Raw genomic sequence first — 23,036 nt, forward strand, 5'->3', positions numbered from 1 at the left:
TTCAAACATTTGTTCTGTAATACTTCATTTTGCATAAACAGGAGAATTTCACATATAATAGGAGGTAATTGTCAAACCATATATCTTTAATCTATCTTTAAACTTGTTATCCAGTCTTGTTAAATTGAGTATTTCCTGATCAACACAGAACCATCGATAAATGTATCATAATGAAAAAAGTAGACATAAATGTAACAAGTTATGCCTATTTACTTCAAACGCATACGCTGACATCGACCTTGAAACTAGGAGGCAACACGTAGTAACACACTTTTGTCTTGAGGCCTGACACACGTCAAATTGTAAGTCGTACATTTGTACACATCCCCCACTAGTCTAAATTTGTTGTGTAAACGACAAAACGAAAGTTGTCAACGGTTCTCCCCTTTATTGCTCACGCTATACCTTTGGAAGGCAATTAACTCATCTCTTCATATCTCAAGTTGTAGGAATCCGATAGCCGAATGTAGCCAGTTAAGCAAAATCTAAGCCAAGCTAGACATTTAAAAGAAATTGTTTTTGGCCACTTTTTTTCACGAAGAACAAAGATGATTAATTACCACTGTGCAGTAGGCAATTTTACGAAACAACTTCTCTGTACATGGATTCAGGAACCACCTTAAATTGAAAATATGCCAAAAATAAAACTTAACGGGACGACGTTCTTTTTGAAGCAATACACTATTTCATATTAATCGATTACAGGGGTTAGAATACCTGAGATGTAAAGTCCACGAGTCAGGCACACTAGCAAGGCTTGGCGTATTGAACGCATACATTTCACTTCGTTTCTGTTTTAAGTGTGTAAGTTAGGTAAATCTTTTATCATTTTATGGTAATACACTGCAGGATTGCCTATAGTTAAAATGCCCCCGCTGATTCAATCTGAGGAAGGAGCAGACACGACAGTGCAGTGTCTGATGAAGTATGCAAATTTCGAAAAGCCGGTTTCACCATGTCAAGTTGGGACCAGCTTGAGTTGGCTATGGAATGGTTCCACAATAGCTTCGTGCAGGCCAGCAGAAGTCCTTGAAGGTTTCCGATTTGATGATACCAGCGGTGAATTGACAATGTTGAACGTCCAGAGGTCTATGAATGGGACAAAGTTGACATGTCGACTAGTCAACGAAGACGCCGTGGAAACGCAAATGTCGACGTCACTTGCCGTGATCAGTGGTAACTACTATGACTAATTTCAGGCCTGCGTCATCATGATTAAAGCCCAGGCATTACCACATTATTGCAAAAAGTTGACCTTGCCACAGGGTACATTGTGTTGAAATAACTCGACCTGTAGCAATGTATTTATACTTATTTACAAGCGCGCTTTCCAGCTTTAGTAGGGTGAAACACGATCAGTCGAGCCCCCCATAGAAAAGCACACATGCAAACAAAGCGTTGTAGCTTTATTGGGATTCCTCCATTTAAATTCACATGACCTATTAAGTGTCGCAGTGCAACAAAAAGAAAGGAAGTTAGATAACTGAAATCGTCTTTATCGAGAGGATGTCTTCAAAAAACAAAATCCCGTGAACCCTCGCATCTTTACTTAGTTCTCCGGATTGTCCATTCCGAAATGATCTTCCACCCAGAATCCCCTATTCCATTTGCAAAAACTACGTGGTAAGACATAAACCGATATAACCGTCCTCGTGACAGAAACGAAAAAAAGTCACACGGGCAAACAATGCAATCGTCTGGTTCGCTAAAGGAAACTTTGAAGAAATAAATTTTAAAAAATTGATATTGGTGCCGACTAAAGCAATATAAATTTGAATTAGTTACCCAACCGTAACCGACATCCTGTGATTCACTTCATTTTGTAAAATAATTCGTGATTGATCGATGATATATTGAGGAACACTTGGCACCTTTCCAAACAACAGACTTACAGACATAAAGTTACACTGAATTAAGTTTCAGAAGATTTTTAAAAGAAACGGAAGTGTGACTGTAAAAAATTTAAAGTAAACAGCAACAGTTCAGATATGAAAACTGGTTTTTCCTTTCTTTTTTTGGTAAAGCAAAGTTCTCGATTCTTGAAGTCCTGGAGAGAGATGAGGCCGTGATTGAGTGCAGAGCTGCTGCTAAACATAGCAATGTTTGCACATCTGATGGACCTGATGCTGAATGGAGTGTGGGTGATTCAGTAATTGCTTCGTGTTCCAATCAAGTCACAAACTTGTCAGGGACTATTGACAATCAGACATGGGCCTTGGTAATACCAAATGTCCCCCTCTCGATGAATGGGACGACGTTCACCTGCAAAATGCTTGGATATGGAAATGACAAAAACACTGTCAAAGTAATCGTGCGAAAGAGTAAGTGTTCGTGAAATAAGTAACTAGAGATTTTGTATAGACTGGGATAACTGGTAATGATAGAAACGTAAAACCGCTTTCCGTCCTCCTATCTTGTATTTCCACTGAAAGATTGTGCTTGTGCGATCACAGTGATCGTATGAATCAGTATCTTTTCTTTTTATAGGGATTTTGGTCATCGAGACAGGATTATCGGAGGATATTGGGGTCAGATGGGGTGACACTTCCCTGAAGTGTTTAGTAAACAGTGTTCCAAAAGCCTTTCCAAGACTCAAATTTAAGTGGCTACATGACGGAATTTCATACGATTCTTGCAAGACTTCCGGAGCTGAGGATTCCCAAAAGTATGAGTTTCATCATGACTGGAAGAGCTGCAATCTCACCATACGGCATCTTGATTTTGCCGATGAGGGAAATTACTCCTGTCAGGTCAGCGAGTCCTACATCACACAGTCCAGCCATATCTTTTTGACCGTCAATGGTAAGCAAATGCAACACACTAACGATAAAGTCCGTTAAACATTCCATTAGTTTTGAAGTGTTCACTGGAATCTACAGTAAGATCGAAAGTTATAAACACATTGCGTAGTATTTTGTACAGATATGAACTTTGAAATTAATATTTATGCCAGCATCATTGTTATTCTTTACAGTTGACCCCGACGCTGTATACATCTTGAACAGTTCATCGAAGGACTTTCTGAGAGGCGATGTGTTCATCCCGACAGGCACCACTCACAACTTCACCTTCCTTACCACTGATACCAAACCACCTGCACAGATCATCTGGAGCTTTGATGGAAAGGACACCAGTGAGACGACAAGTGTTATTGGGGCGAACTTGTACAACACAAGCAGTGCGCTTGTCGTGTCGTCTATTCAGAAAGGACAGCATTTGAATTTCACTTGTACGGCAATAGGGCTAAAAAAGAATGCGTCTTTCACGATTCGCCTGATTGGTCAACAAAGAGCAGGTAAGTTTTCTTCGATTTTATTCAGCGTTAGTTCTCCTTATAAACATGTACTTTCCTTTGCAAGTGTTGCGCCCTTTCTTGCAAATTCTTGCACTAAGACGATTCTCATCGGGCATTACCTGCCATTCTGGCAGTTTTTGTTTGCCCGATGCACAAATGAAGTACATTGTAACCCTAATCTAAATTGAATAAAGTTGTACAGACAAACAAAGAAATTGACTGGAACAGAACTTGAGCCTGCGACATTTGAAACGCCCTACCCGTGCTCTGCTAACCGAGCTATCCAGCTATGTGAAAGGCTCTTCCCGTTTGCCAATACCTCCGTTCGGAGGTGCTAGCCAGAAGCCATTTAACCTGAAGCACCATATAGCCAGGGATCACGCCCCAATTACACGATACAACATGGAAAGTAGTGAAAAGAGAAGATGCGGCTTTTTGAACATGAATCATGAAACAAACTATACAGCAAAACTAAGTAGGTACTTACCAACGATTAGAAACATGAACAAAGAATTTAATTGGAGCGGGATTTGAACCTGCGACCTCCAGAACACCGTGCCGATGCTCTACCAACTGAGCTATCCAGCCCTATGTTGGTGGCTCTTCCTATATTCCTTGACTGTAGTAATTAAGTTTATGATTTCAACCAAAATGAATGCCAATAGTATGCGCAAAATAACTAAATATGCTGCAGATTAAGGCCTATAAATTAATACGTTGACAAAATACTCTGAGTTTACGCAAGCAGCATATGTCCTTGTCATTCACCATTATTTTAAAAACCGATATTTCATGCAAGTAAGTGTTCAGTTATAAAACGCACAGTGTACTCTATTACCGGCAAGGTTGAAACCTTGCATTTAGATGGGAAATCCGTCTTTATTTCATCAGGTGTTTATTTAGAGATTTTGTGTCTGTTTGGGTTTTTATTTCTTCTTTGGATCTAAAAACAGACCTTTACATTACATTTATTTTGTTATATTTTGACAGATTTTGAAATAACTTAAATATGCTTCGGTTTTTTTTTTATACTTTTTTTGGATTTGTTGCATATTACGAACGATTTTAAGATTTCTTTTTCTTTGTCACCGTTAAAATTAAATTTGCCCTGGGTGTTTATCGCAAAATCGAGAATATCAAGAATTTATTTTTTAACAGTTGAGCCTCCACAAGACATCAACACCGATTCCACGTCAACCGTGCACACAGCCAGTAAGTCTTTGGGGCTGTAATAACTGAGTGTTTTTCCCCTTTATTAAAGGGACAGATGTTGGGATGACTTATTTCTTATGTTTTTGCTTTGATCAGATTGGTTTGTATTTGACCAAACAGGAGTTGATCATAGTTAATGAGTCAGTATTTTTGTTTGGTACAATGCTTTTATTTCCTTGTTTCCTTTTGTGAGTATGCACTCTTAATTTCTTTTTCATTTTGACCTGTGTTCTATTTAAAACAACACTTTGTTTTCCCAGCTACTTTCCAAGAGCCCACAGGACAGGCTAAGTCAACACTAATCTCCATAGCCATCGGTGTCACGGCTTTACTTCTCCTGGCAGTAATTATAGGGATAGTCTTCTGGAAGAAACGAAAACGTAAGTCGTTATCATTTCAATTCCACAATTACCGATAACCCAGTTGTTGATATTGCTGTCATTTTGCTGCCTTTGTGTTTACCATGCGGATAGTGGATTCTTACTTTTATGTACATATACTAATTCTAAACTCCCCCAGTGTTTGCTCCGGCTGCTGTTTCTCCTCAACCCCAAAGAGCTATAGTTTCCGATTAATTAAATTTAAAACCCTTTTTTTTCTTTCACTGGATGGTGTTAATAAACATAGTTTTCCAGGTTGCCAGGGTTCCTTTGCGCGAGTAATGCGTGTGCTTAACAATTAATCACAAACACATGAAATCATTCCTCCGAGTCGGTTTTCCGAATGAATATTCATCATAAAAGGAAAGGCAACTAAAAGGGGAAACAATGGAGCGGGAAGAGATTATGCAGAGGAAAAAAAGGAAGCTTAGGACCAGCACTGGAAAATCTGCAACCTTTAAGTGACTAATGTTTACTTTTTAAAAGAGAATACATCTCTACCCAATGCGAGTGCTTCAACTTTAATAAACCAAACAAAACGAAACTAAAATAATAAAGAAAAGTATTTCATTACACATTACCTGAATTAATTGTCTATAAAAATAAAAGCATTTGACAGGTATTATAACACAGGCTTAGCCTATGTAGAAATTGGTCTACTTATATCTACCTTTCTTTCTATTTGCAGCTTACACTCTCACTGAAGCAAACGAGTAAGTACAATGAGAAAATATACAAAACAAATACACAAAACCAAACGCAAATAGGGCTTTGCTGCCTTGACAGGCCTTGTTTGTGGTATGTTTGATACTCGTGCATTCAGTTTCTACTTACACTATTTAGATATCTGCTGCGGAACACGCTTCAAATAAGGTTCTCAGTGTCTTCCTGTTACCTTGTTACCAGACGTGTTCAAACACTGAGCACGTTTAGCGTAGGCCTACTGATTGATATAGGGTTTAGCAATTAAGCCTTGATGCTGGTAGGAACTGGACACATAATATTTGGCTTCTATAAACACAGTTTGTAAGGTTAGAGTAAGATTGTTTTGAAATGCACAGCATAGTTTTCAAGTGTAAGCAGAGGTAAAGAGTATCTACCCCAGCCCCCACACCGTTGAAAAACCAAGGCGATAAAGTACCCAGTTGTTTGCTCTCCATGTTTGACTTGTTCCTGAATTTTCATCTTGTTATTGGTTACTACCGGTTTTTATTTCAGGCCCGTTGTACGCTTCAGGAGGACCGAATCCCCCAGACCCACAGTCCCTGTGAGTCCTGCCTTGAACAAAGTCGTGGGAGCATCAGGTATGCTAAAGTTGTTCATTTATCGATTTGCATATTAAAGAAGGATTTTATTTCGGGAGAGGGTTACCGCAATGAGTCATGCGTAAACTTCAAGCAGTCGGTAATAAATTTTATATTTGAAAGAATACAGTACAAGTGGTAGCATGGTTAAACAAATATCGTCTTCCTTGTTTTGATTTACAGATGACACTTTGAGAAATACAAACCGGTAAGTAACAAAAACACTAAATGTCAACTTACGCTTTCCTGATTTCACAATGGTCAAGGGCAAGGCACAAAGGTATAGCATACATGTAATGGGACCAGTATTTATTTATGTTAAAGCTGTCCATTGTGTTTGCACTGGGGAAGCGCTTTTAGTCTCACTTACAATTCCATTTTCGGGAGCAGCAGTTTTAAAGAACAAAACGTCAGCGCTTTCACTTTTTGATACTGCCATTTGTGTAGAAACTAGTAACAGTTATGTTCATGTGAGTGAACCCTTGCATGCAGATAATACATGAAATAATAGTGGCATGCACTTAAAAGCCAAGGTTGTACCTTATATTAGATGCAAGGTAAGACACGTATGTTCAACTGATACTACAAAATCAATAAGTATAACATAAATTGTCTATAACTATTAAAACGTTTTGTACCAATACAGCTTATAAATAACTTTGCTGATCGGTGTAAAGTATAGGAAAATCACTGTATTACGTTAGAGGAGTTGTCGGGAGTTTGGATTTAGCCCGATTTAGAGTTTTCGGTCACAATGTTAAAAAAAGACCTAATTAATAAAAAATCTATTTCTACAGCAACGTTCTGAAAAAGCCGTATTAATAAAGGACAAAGAAATTCAATTGAAATGTCTTTCCCATATGCATGCCATTTTAGGCCTGTCGAGGTGAGGTTCAGACGGACTAGTACCGACAGTCTCATTGTCCCAGTGAGTTCAGCCCATTATCAAACAACCATAGGATCACCAGGTAAACTTGTAACATTCTTGTTTGTAAATAACGGTCGTGTTAACTCGTTGTATAAACGAACATGCTGTTTTGAACTAATAGCAGAAGTAAAGATAAGGTCATCAATTGGGAAGGGGGGTTGACAGTGAACGTTTGGTCATTTTGGAACTGTTACAGTTTTTCCTGCTTTGTCAAATCAGATTTCAGGGTCGCAGAAACTGCAGCTGGTATACCCACTACTAGCAGTCAGAAGCCTCACACAGTAAGCTCATGACATTGGTCAAATTTTGATATATTTAAACTTAAACTTTCAACTTTAAAGTTTCAAAAATGCATCCCCGAATTTCATAAATCACACTGTGGAAGTTCATATCATTTAAAGGTCAATGGAGTTTCTAATGGTATTATTTACCAGAACGTCCAAAACAGTTATGCATTCATCTTATAGCCTACTAACATGATTCTATATATAGAATCAATATTATTCATAACAAAAACATGGACGTCACAAGCAAGTCTTGAGATTTTCCAAGACCGATATCCTCGAAGTACGCTACTGCGTCACAGTGATTCGAATTGTTTGTCATAGGTATCAGTATCGGGCTTCTCGCGTTGTATCGAATCCTCTGATCATTTCTAAAACTTGTGCACTTTTAGGAAATCCTTGTTGATCCAGACATCCAAAACACCAGGCCACACCAACCTGAAATCCCGCCCACTCGCTACCAGCCTCCCGCACACTACGAAGACATCGACCAGTACCTGGTACCGTCGCAGTTGATCCATATTAGAGAATATTCCACCTATCTAGGGGAGAATGGGCACAAGATCGACGGGCCAGAGGGAGAGGGCGAAAAGTAGAATGCTCCTGTCTGATCATTCTGTGATAAACGCCTCCTTCTCTTTCGTGGGGATAGCAGACTTGATTCCAGCCTTACGTATAAGCAAGTCTCCAAAATGTATCAAGCACAACAAATATGAAGCCTTATCTTTGATAAGCCCACAAATGCGCAGAGATTGCTTCTATGAAGTTGAGACAGTGACAAGAAGTTGAGTCCCTTCCAATGGTAAACGATGCTTAGAAATTTAGAGTTTTCGTTTAGATGGCAAAAGTATATCGAGTATATATAATATATTCTATATTGACCAGAAAATGTCCAAATTACGAGAGGTTTTTATTCTGTATATTGTGATTAAATAAAAGAAATTCGTTGCGATATGTACACAACTCAAACGTGACGAATACTTGCCCTAGTGCCTTCAGAGGCGGAAAATACTGACTAAAAACTGACCGTGCACGACATGAACTAAGGCCTATGTACGAAGCACTGATCGTGAATGCCTATTTGTCTAAGTCAATAACTCTTGTAGGACTTTACGTCTCGATAAGGAGAAACAGAAATGTAATCGAGCCGTTGCAATATACAAGATTGAAATGCGTCATAAAGCTAGCGTATTGAAATTTATAGCTGCATATGTAGGGCAATGTCTGCTTTCAATAGTTCAAATTAAACTCACTAATCACGAAGTTCATGCCCGGATGATATTTTCACTGGAGTTGAATTTACTGAATTATCTCTGAAAGAAATACGTACAGTTTGTATATTGTTTAGACTGTACTCAGTAGTACACACTTGGGGAAAGAGATACTGGTTGGTAGCCACCTTCTAGTTCTGACCTTAAAAAAACCTTTGACGGACAAAAGAGGCTAGCAACAAAGATTGAAATGTGAGTTGAAAGACCAACAAACAGCGCCCTTTTGTGAAAAATAAAATCAGTCACAACGCTTTTTAAACTCACAAACCTGTTTTTCTTATTGTTTATTCGATAAGCGATCACGGCCAAAAAACATGCTTCTAATTTTACTATTGGTTGGGCGTTTTTCATTTTGAGTCGGCCGCCCCCTTCCAACGCTGACCTACAAAAATCACACACACACGCACAAAAGTCAGTCGTAACGCGTTCAAACTTAAAAACGTGTTTTGATATTGTTTGAATATGAGCTCTGCGTGGCTTGGCAACCCTGACTACAAACATGCTTCTCATATGGTCATTGTTTATATTAGGTGTTTTTACGTTTTGAGTTTGACGTGTGATGTTAGTTTTACCTCTTAACAGGAGCAAAGGGTTAGAATTTGTTCAGTACTTATTCAAAATGGGCATCTTGTTTTCCTTTTTGAAATAATTGAATTCTGTATCTCCAAAAGCAGCAATCTAAAAGTTCTACTTTCGACCGGAATACAAATAGAGAGGGCAGAAGTTGTTAGAATACATTGTCATCAATGCCGTAGTCCTTCCTTTGTTACAGCCAACAATTATCATGCCATGGACTCCAACATTACCATTCTGTAGCGTGTAATGCTAGCTCGTAACCGGACTTAATGGGCAAATCTCAATTTTTAATTTCGTCATTGTCTGGCGATTTTTGATTAGGCTAGAATCTTTAAAGATAGCAAGGTAAGGTTTGCCCTAATTTCTCAATAAAGCATGTTTTGATTCCAAAGCACAGATTAACAAAAGCTCACATTTACATAAAAAGAAACAGATGTGAATTATGTAATTTGGTTTCAGTGTTGCCATGGATTAAATTTGCCTCGTCCCTTGCATGGCAATCGGTGGCGCACTTTTTAATTTTCTTAAGGAGAAAGATGTGATGTCACCGAGCGAAGTAGCCCAGATGTGTTGTTGGGCCGAAAACGTACTAGGTCATGAAGTGCAACCCAAAGTTCCGTTCAGAAAATGGCCAAGAAAAAAAGAGTGAAAAACTACGTTGCCGGACCAGTTTCAGAACCAACCCCCGACCAGTAACCCGTGTCATTTTGGGGCCGTAAGTTCAACCATGATTGTGCCTATTGGCTGCCCTCTAGCCAGCCATGCTATGGGGAGTCATGCTGCATATTTTGTCAGTTAGAGTGTACACGTACATGTATAGCCTTTGCCCTTCAGAAAGATCCTGCCAGAATCAAAACATACGCCCCCCTCTTTGTTTTGTTTGTATTTTCAGTTACCGTATATAGCCGGCAAGCACCGTGCAGAAAATTTGAAAATATACTTTCTTCCAAATCTCATTCAGCGGCGTACCTTGCAATAACTTTGCAAAGGCTAACTTTGTGTTGTATCAGTTGGGTTAATTTATTTCCACTATTACACTATGTCACTCTTTGTTATTTTACAGACATTTTTACAAAGAATGCAATCCGTGTTCAGTCTGCACAGTCATTTTAATGAAAAATAGTAAAGGGTAATCTAAAATTAAATAAACTCAGATTTGCTGACCCGAAGTAAATTATATTGCAAAAACTTGGTACTTGAAAGTAAACTGAAACTCCACTGCATCATGGCAAGTTGAACAACTTGAAGAATTATTGTGTTAAGTAGCATTACTGTTTATAAACCAAGCATCATTAAAATTACTATGAATGGACTTCACCCGAGTTTCATATAACTAGAATTAATCAAGCAGCTTTTTTAACATTAAATGTTTAAGAACAGTACGAAGGAACTCTTAACAGTATCAAAATCTTTGGGTTTATGAAATGCAATTATGTAATGTACAAGTTTGAGACAGTTTTGCGGGGAAAAGATAGGGACTAGTTCTGTCTGGGACGAAGTTGCAATGCCATGGATCAGACCTACGTTTCTCATCCAAGGGGTGAGTTTTTCGTAGCTGGCTTGTAACACGGTCTTAAGTTCTAGTAACAACTCTGCCTTCTTGTAAAAACCAGAAGCTAGTTTCTATATTAGCTCACTTATGTTCCACTGGCAGTATGAATCCTGCGTTTAAATTCAAAAGGAAAAAGATAAGGAAAGAAGGTAATGTTTTTTTAGGCACAAAAAGAAAAGGAAACAAAAGACAGTTTTGTGTCACCGTTTGTATCTAAGCGATCATTGTATATATGTAAACCTCTAAGGTGAAAACGGGCACTGGGTGAAAGTGTGTCCAGTGTTTTGGCCGAAATACACCAACACTACCGCAAATTCATTGGTCTTTGCGTAGTCTTGTTCTTCAGACGGAGGTGCTAGGGAAGAATACGTTTTTCGCAAAGTTGCATCGCCTCTCATTGCATGGATTTTATACAATGTCAGTTAGACCGTAGTGTACTGCCGTCGTTCTGTCGCGTCCTGATGTCATGCAGTCGTGTCGTGTCGTTGTGCGTCGTATCGTGCAGCTGTGCCTTACAGTTTCTGAAAATGACTGGTGATTATCACGGCCAAAAGAGGGCGTATGACACAAGTCCTGAGAAATATAATGTGCGTGCATAGGGCCTGTAAGATATGATCATGTGATCTGTTAGTATGGAACTTAGCTCCGTTGCTTAAGGCGTCCTTATTTCCACCGGTAATGAGGCTACAGCGAGAGCACGATTCCCGTGACGCAACAAGTTCACGGCAACGGCTGAAGGGCAAGACCTTACGGGTCGACGGCACGACACAACACAGCATACAAGTAATGAGAAAGGAGGCGATGCCATGACGCAACAGACCTGTCGCAGGGTCTCAACGCAATTTGTCGTCTATGGAACACCATACAAGAAAGAAACAATACGAGCTGTCGTCACTGGACGCTGATTTAACGGTACAGCCCGGCCCTTATTTGCAGAAATGATGTACGCTCGTACAGACAAGTCAGTTTCCTAGTGCCTTTGACTCGGTGTTAGTTTTGCAATTACAGCTCCCTTGGAGAAAGGAGCTGTTTGTAATAATGTTATGAGACGTGAAATTCCCTAGAGAAAAATATAAATTGAAGGTGTAATAACGCAGGCTGTAACGCAATGGAAGATGTCTAACGTAAAGCCAATAGGTTGTCGCTGCCACATTCCCTTTAAGTGTAAAACACAAAATCTGTTTAGCAAAACAAAACAAAAATAAAAGAAAAGTGTTAAAAAAGAACCAAGGGAAATTTCGGCATTGCTAGGCCGTGCATGTGGTGGACATCAAAGGTGAAAGACAAGTTAATACATTGTGGATACTTCAAAACATATCAGGCAGTTTCAAGAATCTGACATTAAAAACAAATTGGATGAATGATTTTGGTCAAATTACCAGGTGGCACCAGACCTGACGAGTCTCGGCTGTAGTCGAAATTCTTTGACCAGGGAACCAGACTTTATTTGGAATGTACCTTCTCTGGGCCTTGAGGGCGCTATGTATCAGACCTTTAGATGCCCGCCTCATTAACTTGTGTTTGAATCTGGCAACAAGGTGACAGGACCTGCCACTTCATCTCGCAAAGTCTTAGTTTCATTTTTACTTTCATTATTTAGAGGTTAGGGGGTGATTGCTTTGAATTTATTACCAGAAACCTTTATCAATAGACTCTTTCTGTGGCACGACCCAGTTTGGTGGATTAAAGTCTGTTTGTTCCAAAGGTCTTTCCCACTCATCTCTTCCAACATGGACCGCCTTTACGTGCTTTTCTTCACTGCATATTTGGTTGTTGTGATTCACGGGTTTGGAGGTAAGATTAGATACAGAAATTCAAAAATAGGTGCGAACAAAGTTAATTTTGGATAGTCTGATTCGTTTGTTATCTGAAGTGGCTGTTGGCAATACCGTCATCTTCTCTTTGCACTTCCCTTATTTATTTATTTCGATGGGACTCTTGCAGAGAACGTGGGTTATTTTGCTGTATGATGTTCTGTGATATCTTAATTTCTTTTTGTTTCAAATTTACTGCGTGCTTATGAATAAAAAGACCTTTGTGTACTGACGTAATATTTTCTACTAAGGACCTTTAATTGGAAGGGGTACATTTTTAATTCATTACTTTAAACATTTGTTCTGTAATACTTCATTTTGCATAAACAGGAGAATTTCACATATAATAGGAGGTAATTGTCAAACCATATCTCTTAAATCTATCTTTAAACTTGTTAGCCAATCCTGTTAAATTGAGTATTTCCTGTTCATCACGGAACCATCGATAAATGCAATCATAATGAAAAAAAAAATGACAAAAATGTAACAAGTTATGCCTCTTTGCTTCAAACGCATACGCTGACCACGACCTTGAAACTAGGAGGCAACACGTAGTAACACGCTTTTGTCATGAGGCCTGACAAATTTCAAATTGTAAGTCGTATATTTGTATACATTCCCCACTAGTCAAAATTTGTTGTGTAAACGACAAAACGAAAGTTGCCCACAGTTCTCCCCTTTTTTGCTTACGATATGCCTTTGGAAGGCAATTAACTCATCTCTTCATGTCTTAAGTTGTAGGAATCCGATAGCTGAATGTAGCCAGTTAAGCAAAATCTAAGCTAAGCCAGAAATTTAAAAGAAATTGTTTTGGGCCACTTTTTTTTCACTAAGAGCAAAGATGATTAATTACCACTGTGCAGTTGGCAATTTTACGAAACAACTTCTCTGTACATGGATTCAGGAACCGCCTTAAATTGAAAATATGCCAAAAATAAAACTTAACGGGACGACGTTCTTTTTGAAGCAATACACGATTTCATATTAATTGATTACAGGGGTTAGAATACCTGAGATGTAAAGTCCACGAGTCAGGCACACTAGCAAGGCTTGGCGTATTGAACGCATACATTTCACTTCGTTTCTGTTTTAAGTGTGTAAGTTAGGTAAATCTATTATCATTTTATGGTAATACACTGCAGGATGGTATATATTTCAAATGCCCCCGCTGACTCAATCTGAAGAAGGAGCAGACAAGACAGTGCAGTGTCTGGTGAAAGACACAAATATCGAAACGCTGGTTTCACCATGTCAAGCTGGGGGCAGCTTGAGTTGGCTATGGAATGGTTCCACAATAGCTTCGTGCAGGCCAGCAGAAGTCCTTGAAGGTTTCCGATTTGATGATACCAGCGGTGATTTGACAATATTGAACGTCCAGAGGTCTATGGATGGGACAAGGTTGACATGTCGAGTAGTCGACGAAGACGCCGTGGAAACGCAAATGTCGACGTCACTTGCCGTGATCAGTGGTAACTACTATGACTAATTTCAGGCCTGCGTCATCATGATTAAAGCCCAGGCATTACCACATTATTGCAAAAAGTTGACCTTGCCACAGGGTACATTGTGTTGAAATAACTCGACCTGTAGCAATGTATTTATACTTATTTACAAGCGCTTTGCAGCTTTAGTAGGGTGAAACACGATCAGTCGAGCCCCCCATAGAAAAGCACACATGCAAACAAAGCGTTGTAGCTTTATTGGGATTCCTCAATTTAAATTCACATGACCTATTAAGTGTCGCAGTGCAACATTGCAAAAACTACGTGGTAAGACATAAACCGATATAACCGTCCTCGTGACAGAAACGAAAAAAAAATCACACGGGCAAACAATGCAATCGTCTGGTTCGCTAAAGGAAACTTTGAAGAAATAAATTTAAAAAAATTGATATTGGTGCCGACTAAAGCAATATAAATTTGAATTAGTTACCCAACCGTAACAGACATCCTGGGATTCACTTCATTTTGTAAAATAATTCGTGATTGATCGATGATATATTGAGGAACACTTGGCACCTTTCCAAACAACAGACTTAAGACATAAAGTTACACTGAATTAAGTTTCAGAAGATTTTTAAAAGAAACGGAAGCGTGACTGTAAAAAATTTAAAGTAATACAGCAACAGTTAAGATATGAAAACTGGTTTTTCCTTTCCTTTTTTGGTAAAGCAAAGTTCTTGATTCTTGAAGTCCTGGAGAGAGATGAGGCCGTGATTGAGTGCAGAGCTGCTGCTAAACATAGCAATGTTTGCACATCTGATGGACCTGATGCTGAATGGAGTGTGGGTGATTCATTAATTGCTTCGTGTTCCCATCAAGTCACAAACTTGTCAGGGACTATTGACAATCAGACATGGGCCTTGGTAATACCAAATGTCCCCCTCTCGATGAATGGGACGACGTTCACCTGCAAAATGTTTGGATCTGGACATGACGAAAACACTGTTGAAGTAATCGTGCGAAAGAGTAAGTGTTCGTGAAATAAGTAACTAGAGATTTTGTATAGACTGAGATAACTGGTAATGATAGAAACGGAAAACCGCTTTCCGTCCTCCTATCTTGTATTTCCACTGAAAGATTGTGCTTGGGCGATCACGGTGATCGTGTGAATCAGTATCATTTCTTTTTATAGGGATTTTGGTCATCGAGACAGGATTATCGGAGGATGTTGGGGTCAGATGGGGTGACACTACCCTGAAGTGTTTAGTAAACAGTGTTCCAAAAGCCTTTCCAAGACTCAAATTTAAGTGGCTACATGACGGAATTTCAAACGATTCTTGCAAGACTTCCGGAGCTGAGGATTCCCAAAAGTATGAGTTTCATCATGACTGGAAGAGCTGCAATCTCACCATACGGAATCTTGATTTTGCCGATGAGGGAAATTACTCCTGTCAGGTCAGCGAGTCCTACATCACACAGTCCAGCCATATCTTTTTGACCGTCAATGGTAAGCAAATGCAACACACTAACAATAAAGTCCGTTAAACATTCCATTAGTTTTGAAGTGTTCACTGGAATCTACAGTAAGATCGAAAGTTATAAACACATTGCCTAGTATTTTGTACAGATATGAACTTTGAAATTAATATTTATGCCAGCATCATTGTTATTCTCTACAGTTGACCCCGACGCTGTATACATCTTGAACAGTTCATCGAAGGACTTTCTGAGAGGCGATGTGTTCATCCCGACAGGCACCACTCACAACTTTACCTGCCTTGCCACTGATACCAAACCACCTGCACAGATCATCTGGAGCTTTGATGGAAAGGACACCAGTGAGACAACAAGTGTTATTGGGGCGAACTTGTACAACACAAGCAGTGCGCTTGTCGTGTCGTCTATTCAGAGAGGACAGCATTTGAATTGCACGTGTACGGCAATAGGGCTAAAAAAGAATGCGTCTTTCACGATTCGCCTGATTGGCCAACAAGGCGCAGGTAAGTTTTCTTCGATTTTATTCAGCGTTGATTCTCCATATAAACATATACTCTCCTTTGCAAGTGTTCTGCTCTTTTTTACAAATTCTTGCACCTAAGAAGATTCTCATTGGGCATTACCTGCCATTCTGGCAGTTTTTGTTTGCCCGATGCACAAATGAAGTACATTCTAACCCTAATCTAAATTGAATAAAGTTGTACAGATAAACAAAGAAATTGACTGGAACAGAACTTGAGCCTGCGACATCTGAAACGCCGTACCCGTGCTCTACTAACCGAGCTATCCAGCTATGTGAAAGGCTTTTCCCGTTTGCCAATACCTCCGTTCGGAGGTGCTAGCCAGAAGCCATTTAACCTGAAGCACCATATAGCCAGGGATCACGCCCCAATTACACGATACAACATGGAAAGTAGTGAAAAGAGAAGATGCAGCTTTTTGAACATAAATCATGAAACAAACTATACAGCAAAACTAAGTAGGTACTTACTAACGATTAGAAACGTGAACAAAGAATTTAATTGGAGCGGGATTTGAACCTGCGACCTCCAGAACACCGTGCCGATGCTCTACCAACTGAGCTATCCAGCCCTATGTTGGTGGCTCTTCCTGTATTCCTTGACTGTAGTAATTAAGTTTATGATTTCAACCAAAATGAATGCCAATAGTATGTACAAAATAACTAAATATGCTGCAGATTAAGGCCTATAAATTAATACGTTGACAAAATACTCTGAGTTTACGCAAGCAGCATACGTCCTTGTCATTCACCATTATTTTAAAAACCGATATTTCATGCAAGTAAGTGTTCAGTTATAAAACGCACAGTGTACTCTATTACCGGCAAGGTTGAAACCTTGCATTTAGATGGGGAATCCGTCTTTATTTCATCAGGTGTTTATTTAGAGATTTTGTGTCTGTTTGGGGTTTTTTTTCTTCTTCGGATCTAAAAACAGACCTTTACATTACATTTATTTTGTTATAATTTGACAGATTTTGAAATAACTTAAATATGCTTCGTTTTTTTTCTTTATACTTTTTTTGGATTTGTTGCATATTACCAACGATTTTAAGATTTCTTTTTCTTTGTCACCGTTAAAATTAAATTTGCCTTGGGTGTTTATCGTAAAATCGAGAATATCGAGAATTTATTTTTTAACAGTTGAGCCTCCACAACACATCGACACCGATTCCACGTCAACCGTGCACACAGCCAGTAAGTCTTTGGGGCTGTAATAACTCAGTGTTTTTTCCCCTTTATTAAAGGGACAGATGTTGGGATGACTTATTTCTTATGTTTTTGCTTTGATCAGATTAGTTTGTATTTGACCAAACAGCAGTTGATCATAGTTAATGAGTCAGTATTTTTGTTTGGTACAATGCTTTTATTTCCTTGTTTCCTTTTGTGAGTATGCACTCTTAATTTCTTTTTCATTTTGACCTGTGTTCTATTTAAAACAACACTTTGTTTTCCCAGCTACTTTCCAAGAGCCCACAGGACAGGCTAAGTCAACACTAACCTCCATAGCCATCGGTGTCACGGCTTTACTTCTCCTGGCAGTAATTATAGGGATAGTCTCCTGGAAGAAACGAAAACGTAAGTCGTTATCATCAAATCCACAATTACCGATAACCCAGTTGTTGATATTGCTATCATTTTGCTGCCTTTGTGTTTACCATGCGGATAGTGGATTCTTACTTTTATGTACATATGCTAATTCTAAACTCCCCCGGTGTTTGCTCCGGCTGCTGTTCCGTCTCAACCCCAAATAGCTACGGTTTCCGATTAATTAAATTTGAAACTTTTTTTTTCTTTCACTAGATGGTGTTAATAAACATAGTTGTGTAACTGAGCCTTGCTGGTTGCCAGGGTTCCTTTGCGCGAGTAATGCGTGTGCTTAACAATTAATCACAAACATTTGAAATCATTCCTCCGAGTCGGTTTTCCGAATGAATATTCATTATAGAAGGAAAGGCAACTAAAAGGGGAAACAATGGAGCGGGAAGAGATTATGCAGCGGAAAAAAAGGAAGCTTAAGACCAACACTGGAAAATCTGCAACCTTTAAGTGACTAATTTTTACTTTTTAAAAGAGAATACATTTCTACCCAATGCTAGTGCTAAAATAATAAAGAGAAGTATTTCATAACACATTACCTGAATTAATTGTATTTAAAAAATAAAGGCATTTGACAGGAATTATAACACAGACTTAGCCTATGTACAAATTGGTCTACTTATATCTATTTCCATTTGCAGGTGACACTCTCACTGAAGAACACGAGTAAGTACAATGAGAAAATATACCAAAAAATACACAAAACCAAACGCAAATAGGGCTTTCCTGCCTTGACAGGCCTTGTTTGTGGTATGTTTGATATTTGCGCATTCAGTTTCTACTTACACTATTTAGATATCTGCTGCAGAACACGCTTCAAATAAGGCTCTCAGTGTCTTCCTGTTACCTTGTTACCAGACGTGTTCAAACACTGAGCATGTTTAGCGTAGGCCTACTGATTGATATAGGGTTTAGCAATTAAACCTTGATGCTGGTAGGAACTGGACACATAATATTTGGCTTCTTTAAACACAGTTTGTAAGGTGAGAGTAAGATTGTTTTGAAATGCACAGCATAGTTTTCAAGTGTAAGCAGAGGTAAAGAGTATCTACCCCAGCCCCCAAGGTTGAAAAAACAAGGCGATAAAGTACCCAGTTGTTTGCTCTCCATGTTTGACTTGTTCCTGAATTTTCATCTTGTTATTGGTTACTACCGGTTTTTATTTCAGGCCCGTTGTACGCTTCAGGAGGACCGAATCCCCCAGGCCCACAGTCCCTGTGAGTTCTGCCTTGAACACAGTCGTGGGAGCATCAGGTATGCTAAAGTTGCTAATTTATGGATTTTCAAATTGAACAACTACCTAGGAATCATGGAGTAATTGGAAGGAAATACGTTCCGCCAATCGGAACATTCAACATGACACAGCAGACAATTCAAAGCCTTTTTTCGCAAGTTTTAATGCTACTTAAATTTCTTAGCCTTCCCCATAAGTCCCCCTTTAAAATTAAGTAAGACAAAATAGTGTTTCAAACTCATATGGTCTATGGATTTGTTTTCTCATTATCATTTCAATCAAATGTAATATCAAATTGCATTTTTAACTTCTTACTGATGATAATTCATGACTTTTTCGCAATTTCAAGGAAACTCGGGAAACATATATGTAGAAAATGACATTTTCTCTGCGTGTAGCCACCCTCCTCAAACAACAATGTCATCTGGAGTGGAGGCCAGAGGCCATACGAACGTCCGGCGTTTCAGTCCAGGTAATTGTTTCATCACACTGAATGACACATTAACGAATTCCACAACACTGGTCTATATTTTATGGCACACATATTGCAGTGTAGTTTCAATGCACTATATACTACACAACAGCTTCCTGGCGTCGTGTTTTTAGTCACAGGTTTTCAAAGTGGATCCAGAAACGAATTTCAAGAAAGCCATTTATATAAGACGGGGGCCTGCAACTTGACTTTTAAAACCTTTTTATATATTGTGGTCTTCCTGAGCGGTGAGACTCCATATTACGGGTCATTTCCTCGCTTTGATGAGAAAAAGAGATGGATGTTAACAATACATTTCTTCTCCCACTGCATTAAGAAACAGAAGACAAGATTCCTTCATTAAGCCAGAGACATGACCCCACTGGAGCTTGGATTTGAAGGCTTGAGTCGTGTCGACCTTTGGGTCGTCCAGTTAATATGCGAAACACTGGATCGTTAGCATTACACCCTACACTTTAACTCATTCAAACAGAGAATTGAATTTCGAGTGGCATAATGAGTGCTAATTTGCAGACTTCTCTTTTCGCACTGCCCATTATGAACCAAGCTCATATAGGAAATAGCGTGACGGACATTTCTGTCAGACCCCACGAGCGACGCGATGTCCCCGGAGCAAGCAGCCAGCAATCATCCACTGTGACTTTGACGACACTTTGTGACCAATCACAGGTAGGATGGATCTCGTTGACATTTTAGCGTGGAAGATCCTCCTTTTTTTAAATCGAAAATCAGGGCAACATTGCCAAAACAAATCTGTAACTTTCGCTAAGAAATCAAAATAAAAAAAATTGATACGAAATAAGATTATTCTTTTTAAAAAACATTAAAACAAACGATTTCTGGCACTGCATTCCATAATTTTGTTTTAATCCAAACTTGTGCCACAACGAAATAATGTATACTGAGGTCAAAGGTTACAGAACAGATTTGTTTCCTTCAGCATTGCTGATCTGTTGTGTCCTACGTGGAGGTTTCACTTTCTAGAGAAAAAATGAAAGTTCAAAGGCAAAACCCATGCCACAGTGTTCCCTGAGTGCTATTTAAACCAAAGTAGCAAAGAATTAAAAGAGAAAAATGCCAGAAATTGCCAACCTGATTCTTGAGGATTTTAAATTAAGTCCGTGTCGAGGCTGTCGATGTCATGTTACATTAAACCTGTTTGGTTGAACAATATAGCTATTCGTGCCTGATTCACGGCACAACTCTTCTCTTTTACTATGTTGCCTTTCAGAAAGTCCTTACCTACGCCGACCTCCATCACACCAAGACGCAATCGACACCAGCCCCATCAATCCCCGCTCGGCCTCCCACTCAATACGCAGACATCAACCAGTACCTCCTGTCTTCAGCTCCTCGTGAAGCCCCGCCCCTTTTCATTGATGACTCTTCAAGTGTGGGTGAGGAAACACAAAGTGTTGAGGATCCAGAGGGCAATGAGGAGAATGCTCCACCAATTCCGCTCCGTGGTAACCCCATTCCCCCTCCGGAACGAGATTGGCAGTATTACTGAAATTTCCTCATCTATTTTTGGAATAAAGGCAATAACATAGCCTGTTGTTCAAACACCTAACTGTAAATTTATTTTCTTTTCAAGAGATAAGTTGCCGATTCCAGTTTTTCAATGGAAAATGGTTCAAAAATAATTTCTAGGTGCTGGTCGTGTTGAAACTACAGGAAATCCATGAAATTGTAGCTTCAAAAACATGTAACGCTATAGCTGAAGCATTAATACTACATGAAATTGTAATTGTCCAAATGATAGTTTGTCCAGATTTTGGTTTGACTAGAAAAACGACACTGTACATGTATTTCCTATCATGCATGATGCACGCTCAATAAGGAACTGAACTGTTCATGCATAACAACAAGGTAGGATAATGACAGGATTAATTAAAGTTTAAATGAGGAGAAATTTGTTCTCAAAAATAAAAGAGCACTAACCAGAAAAAGCCGACAATGTGAAACAAGTATCACACACTAAGTGACTTTCGCTGAATTATTCCCATAGGCTGATTTATCAAACTGAATGCAATACTGTTATATGATAGTAGCATAAGTTGAGTAATGTACTGCAGATATATGTCTGTTATTGTTTTTTTTAGACTTAGTTCTATTTGTATTTTCTTTCGAAACAAATAAGTAAATCCATTTACCATTATTAAATGCATTTAAGAAACAAACATGTAATATTAATTACATTTTAAAACTAAAATACACGAATAGAGTACTATTTGTAGTGGGGTTGTGCATTATAACCGCGTACAATAAAAACTGAGTCATCATAATGCAAGGTATTAATTAGATAAAGCAAAGCGCTCAGTAAGGGTTTCAACACAGATTGTGTAGTGCATTACAATTATGGCTGTATGTCCTGTGTTTACATAGAGTTTCACAACGCAATGTGATTATGGTGGGACTCACATCGAGTAATACTACGCCAAGTCCCCATACATGTAATGCTATTACTTCCTGCTCTGTGCGTATATTTATCTTCACACTTTAGGCCTAGCATGTATGACAGTAGATCGCATGTAGAAATAAATTGGTGCAGTATTAACAATTGTGACGAAATTTCCTTCCGGTGAGAATAATCTGAAACTATGTCCCTCTAACGGGGCGCCACCTCGTCTTGTATAGATTTCAGTGAGACAAGCAGACAGTGCACAATGGCTCCGTGGAGTTGTATTATCGATATGTGGGTTTGCATGGCTGCCATCTTGCAGGCCAATGTTTTTGTTCCATACGGTATGCACAAAGAAGGTTTCCCTGTGTGGAACAAATGAGCTGGCCTGTCTGATGGCTACCATGCAAAACGTCTAGTGCTTTGTGTTAGCTCACATTAATTAACAGATGTTTGATGCAGAACTGAATGCCGCACTTTCACTTAGGGTGAACAAAGAGAGATAAAGTGTTTCGGTTGGCTCATTCTTTACTTATGAGGGACATACTTCATACACCCCAAAGAATAAACAAACCCCATAATTCAATGATAACTGTATAATGATTATCAGTTTACCTGTAAACACTGATAAAAGGTTGGACTGGATAATGTATGGCTAAATGCATACGGAATACTACAGTGTTATTGGGCACAAACATTTGGAATAAACACTTTGAAACAACCAATGCTACAGATGGAATATCCGTAACTGGAATGGTACATTTAAACAGGAGAGATGCCTGCTCCGGACGTACATGTTAAGTATTTCCGTCCATACAGGCCAACAGATATCAACTTGAAAAGGAAATCAATACAAATTGTGTATTATCATGTACCGGATACGCTGGCCAATGCAAGTGGTTTCGACCTTACTGCGTCCAATTTCTAATTTCAGCGTTATTTACCAATGCTCTTCATTGTGTACCAGTATTCTATGGCAATGCGGATCCTTTACACGCCGAAGCGAGTGTCTCCAAATTCGTCGATGCATGTTGTCAAATGAATCTCCAGTACTTTTAGTTTCACTTTGAATTCCGTTTCCCCCCCAACGCTTGTATCACACGAAGCTTGTCTCGTAACACGTTTGCCTCACTGATTTGGTTACTGATTTTCTCTTCTGACATGAGGCAACTGTACACATTGATCGTTGTGTGCTTGATGAATTTCACGTTTTACACTTCATGTGGTAAGTGAA

General features: G+C 39.0%; 2 protein-coding genes across 4 annotated transcripts in view; both read left to right on the top strand.

The window, feature by feature from the left end:
* Window positions 1–10,252, top strand: LOC147797574 (uncharacterized). Its single transcript, XM_087142197.1, has 12 exons — window positions 1–1,176; window positions 2,025–2,321; window positions 2,488–2,802; window positions 2,975–3,295; window positions 4,454–4,507; window positions 4,768–4,887; window positions 5,576–5,600; window positions 6,106–6,191; window positions 6,375–6,399; window positions 7,068–7,159; window positions 7,339–7,400; window positions 7,796–10,252. Exons 1-12 carry the CDS (start codon window positions 867–869, stop codon window positions 7,997–7,999), a joined length of 1,911 nt encoding a protein of 636 aa, XP_086998323.1. The 5' UTR covers window positions 1–866; the 3' UTR covers window positions 8,000–10,252.
* Window positions 10,253–11,473: 1,221 nt separating this feature from the next.
* Window positions 11,474–23,036, top strand: part of LOC147797575 (uncharacterized) — a 49,819-nt gene continuing 38,256 nt past the window's right edge. Inside the window, exons 1-10 of one of the 3 annotated variants that reach the window (XM_087142200.1) lie at window positions 11,474–12,596; window positions 15,251–15,565; window positions 15,738–16,058; window positions 17,219–17,272; window positions 17,534–17,653; window positions 18,316–18,340; window positions 18,843–18,928; window positions 19,258–19,380; window positions 19,949–20,070; window positions 20,633–22,527. In XM_087142200.1, coding sequence (XP_086998326.1) covers window positions 12,533–12,596; window positions 15,251–15,565; window positions 15,738–16,058; window positions 17,219–17,272; window positions 17,534–17,653; window positions 18,316–18,340; window positions 18,843–18,928; window positions 19,258–19,380; window positions 19,949–20,070; window positions 20,633–20,911 — 1,509 coding nt within the window. In that variant the 5' untranslated portion in view covers window positions 11,474–12,532 and the 3' untranslated portion in view covers window positions 20,912–22,527. Of the gene's footprint in view, window positions 12,597–13,869; window positions 14,086–14,733; window positions 15,085–15,250; window positions 15,566–15,737; window positions 16,059–17,218; window positions 17,273–17,533; window positions 17,654–18,315; window positions 18,341–18,842; window positions 18,929–19,257; window positions 19,381–19,948; window positions 20,071–20,632; window positions 22,528–23,036 lie in introns of those variants that run through there. The other 2 variants (XM_087142199.1, XM_087142198.1) reach the window with 2 other exon arrangements.

This window comes from Acanthaster planci, linkage group LG10 (genome assembly GCF_054643075.1).
Source record: "Acanthaster planci isolate LZ-2023a linkage group LG10, COTS_SCS, whole genome shotgun sequence".
NCBI classification, from domain to species: domain Eukaryota; kingdom Metazoa; phylum Echinodermata; class Asteroidea; order Valvatida; family Acanthasteridae; genus Acanthaster; species Acanthaster planci.

What these genes read in the sequence shown, in the direction of transcription:
- LOC147797574 (XM_087142197.1), top strand. Translation starts at nt 867, where the DNA reads ATGCCCCCGCTGATTCAATCTGAGGAAGGAGCAGACACGACAGTGCAG. An exon ending in CTTCTGGAAGAAACGAAAAC is followed by an intron (nt 4,888 to 5,575) that starts GTAAGTCGTTAT and finishes TTCTATTTGCAG; the next exon opens with CTTACACTCTCACTGAAGCA. An exon ending in ACTTTGAGAAATACAAACCG is followed by an intron (nt 6,400 to 7,067) that starts GTAAGTAACAAA and finishes ATGCCATTTTAG; the next exon opens with GCCTGTCGAGGTGAGGTTCA.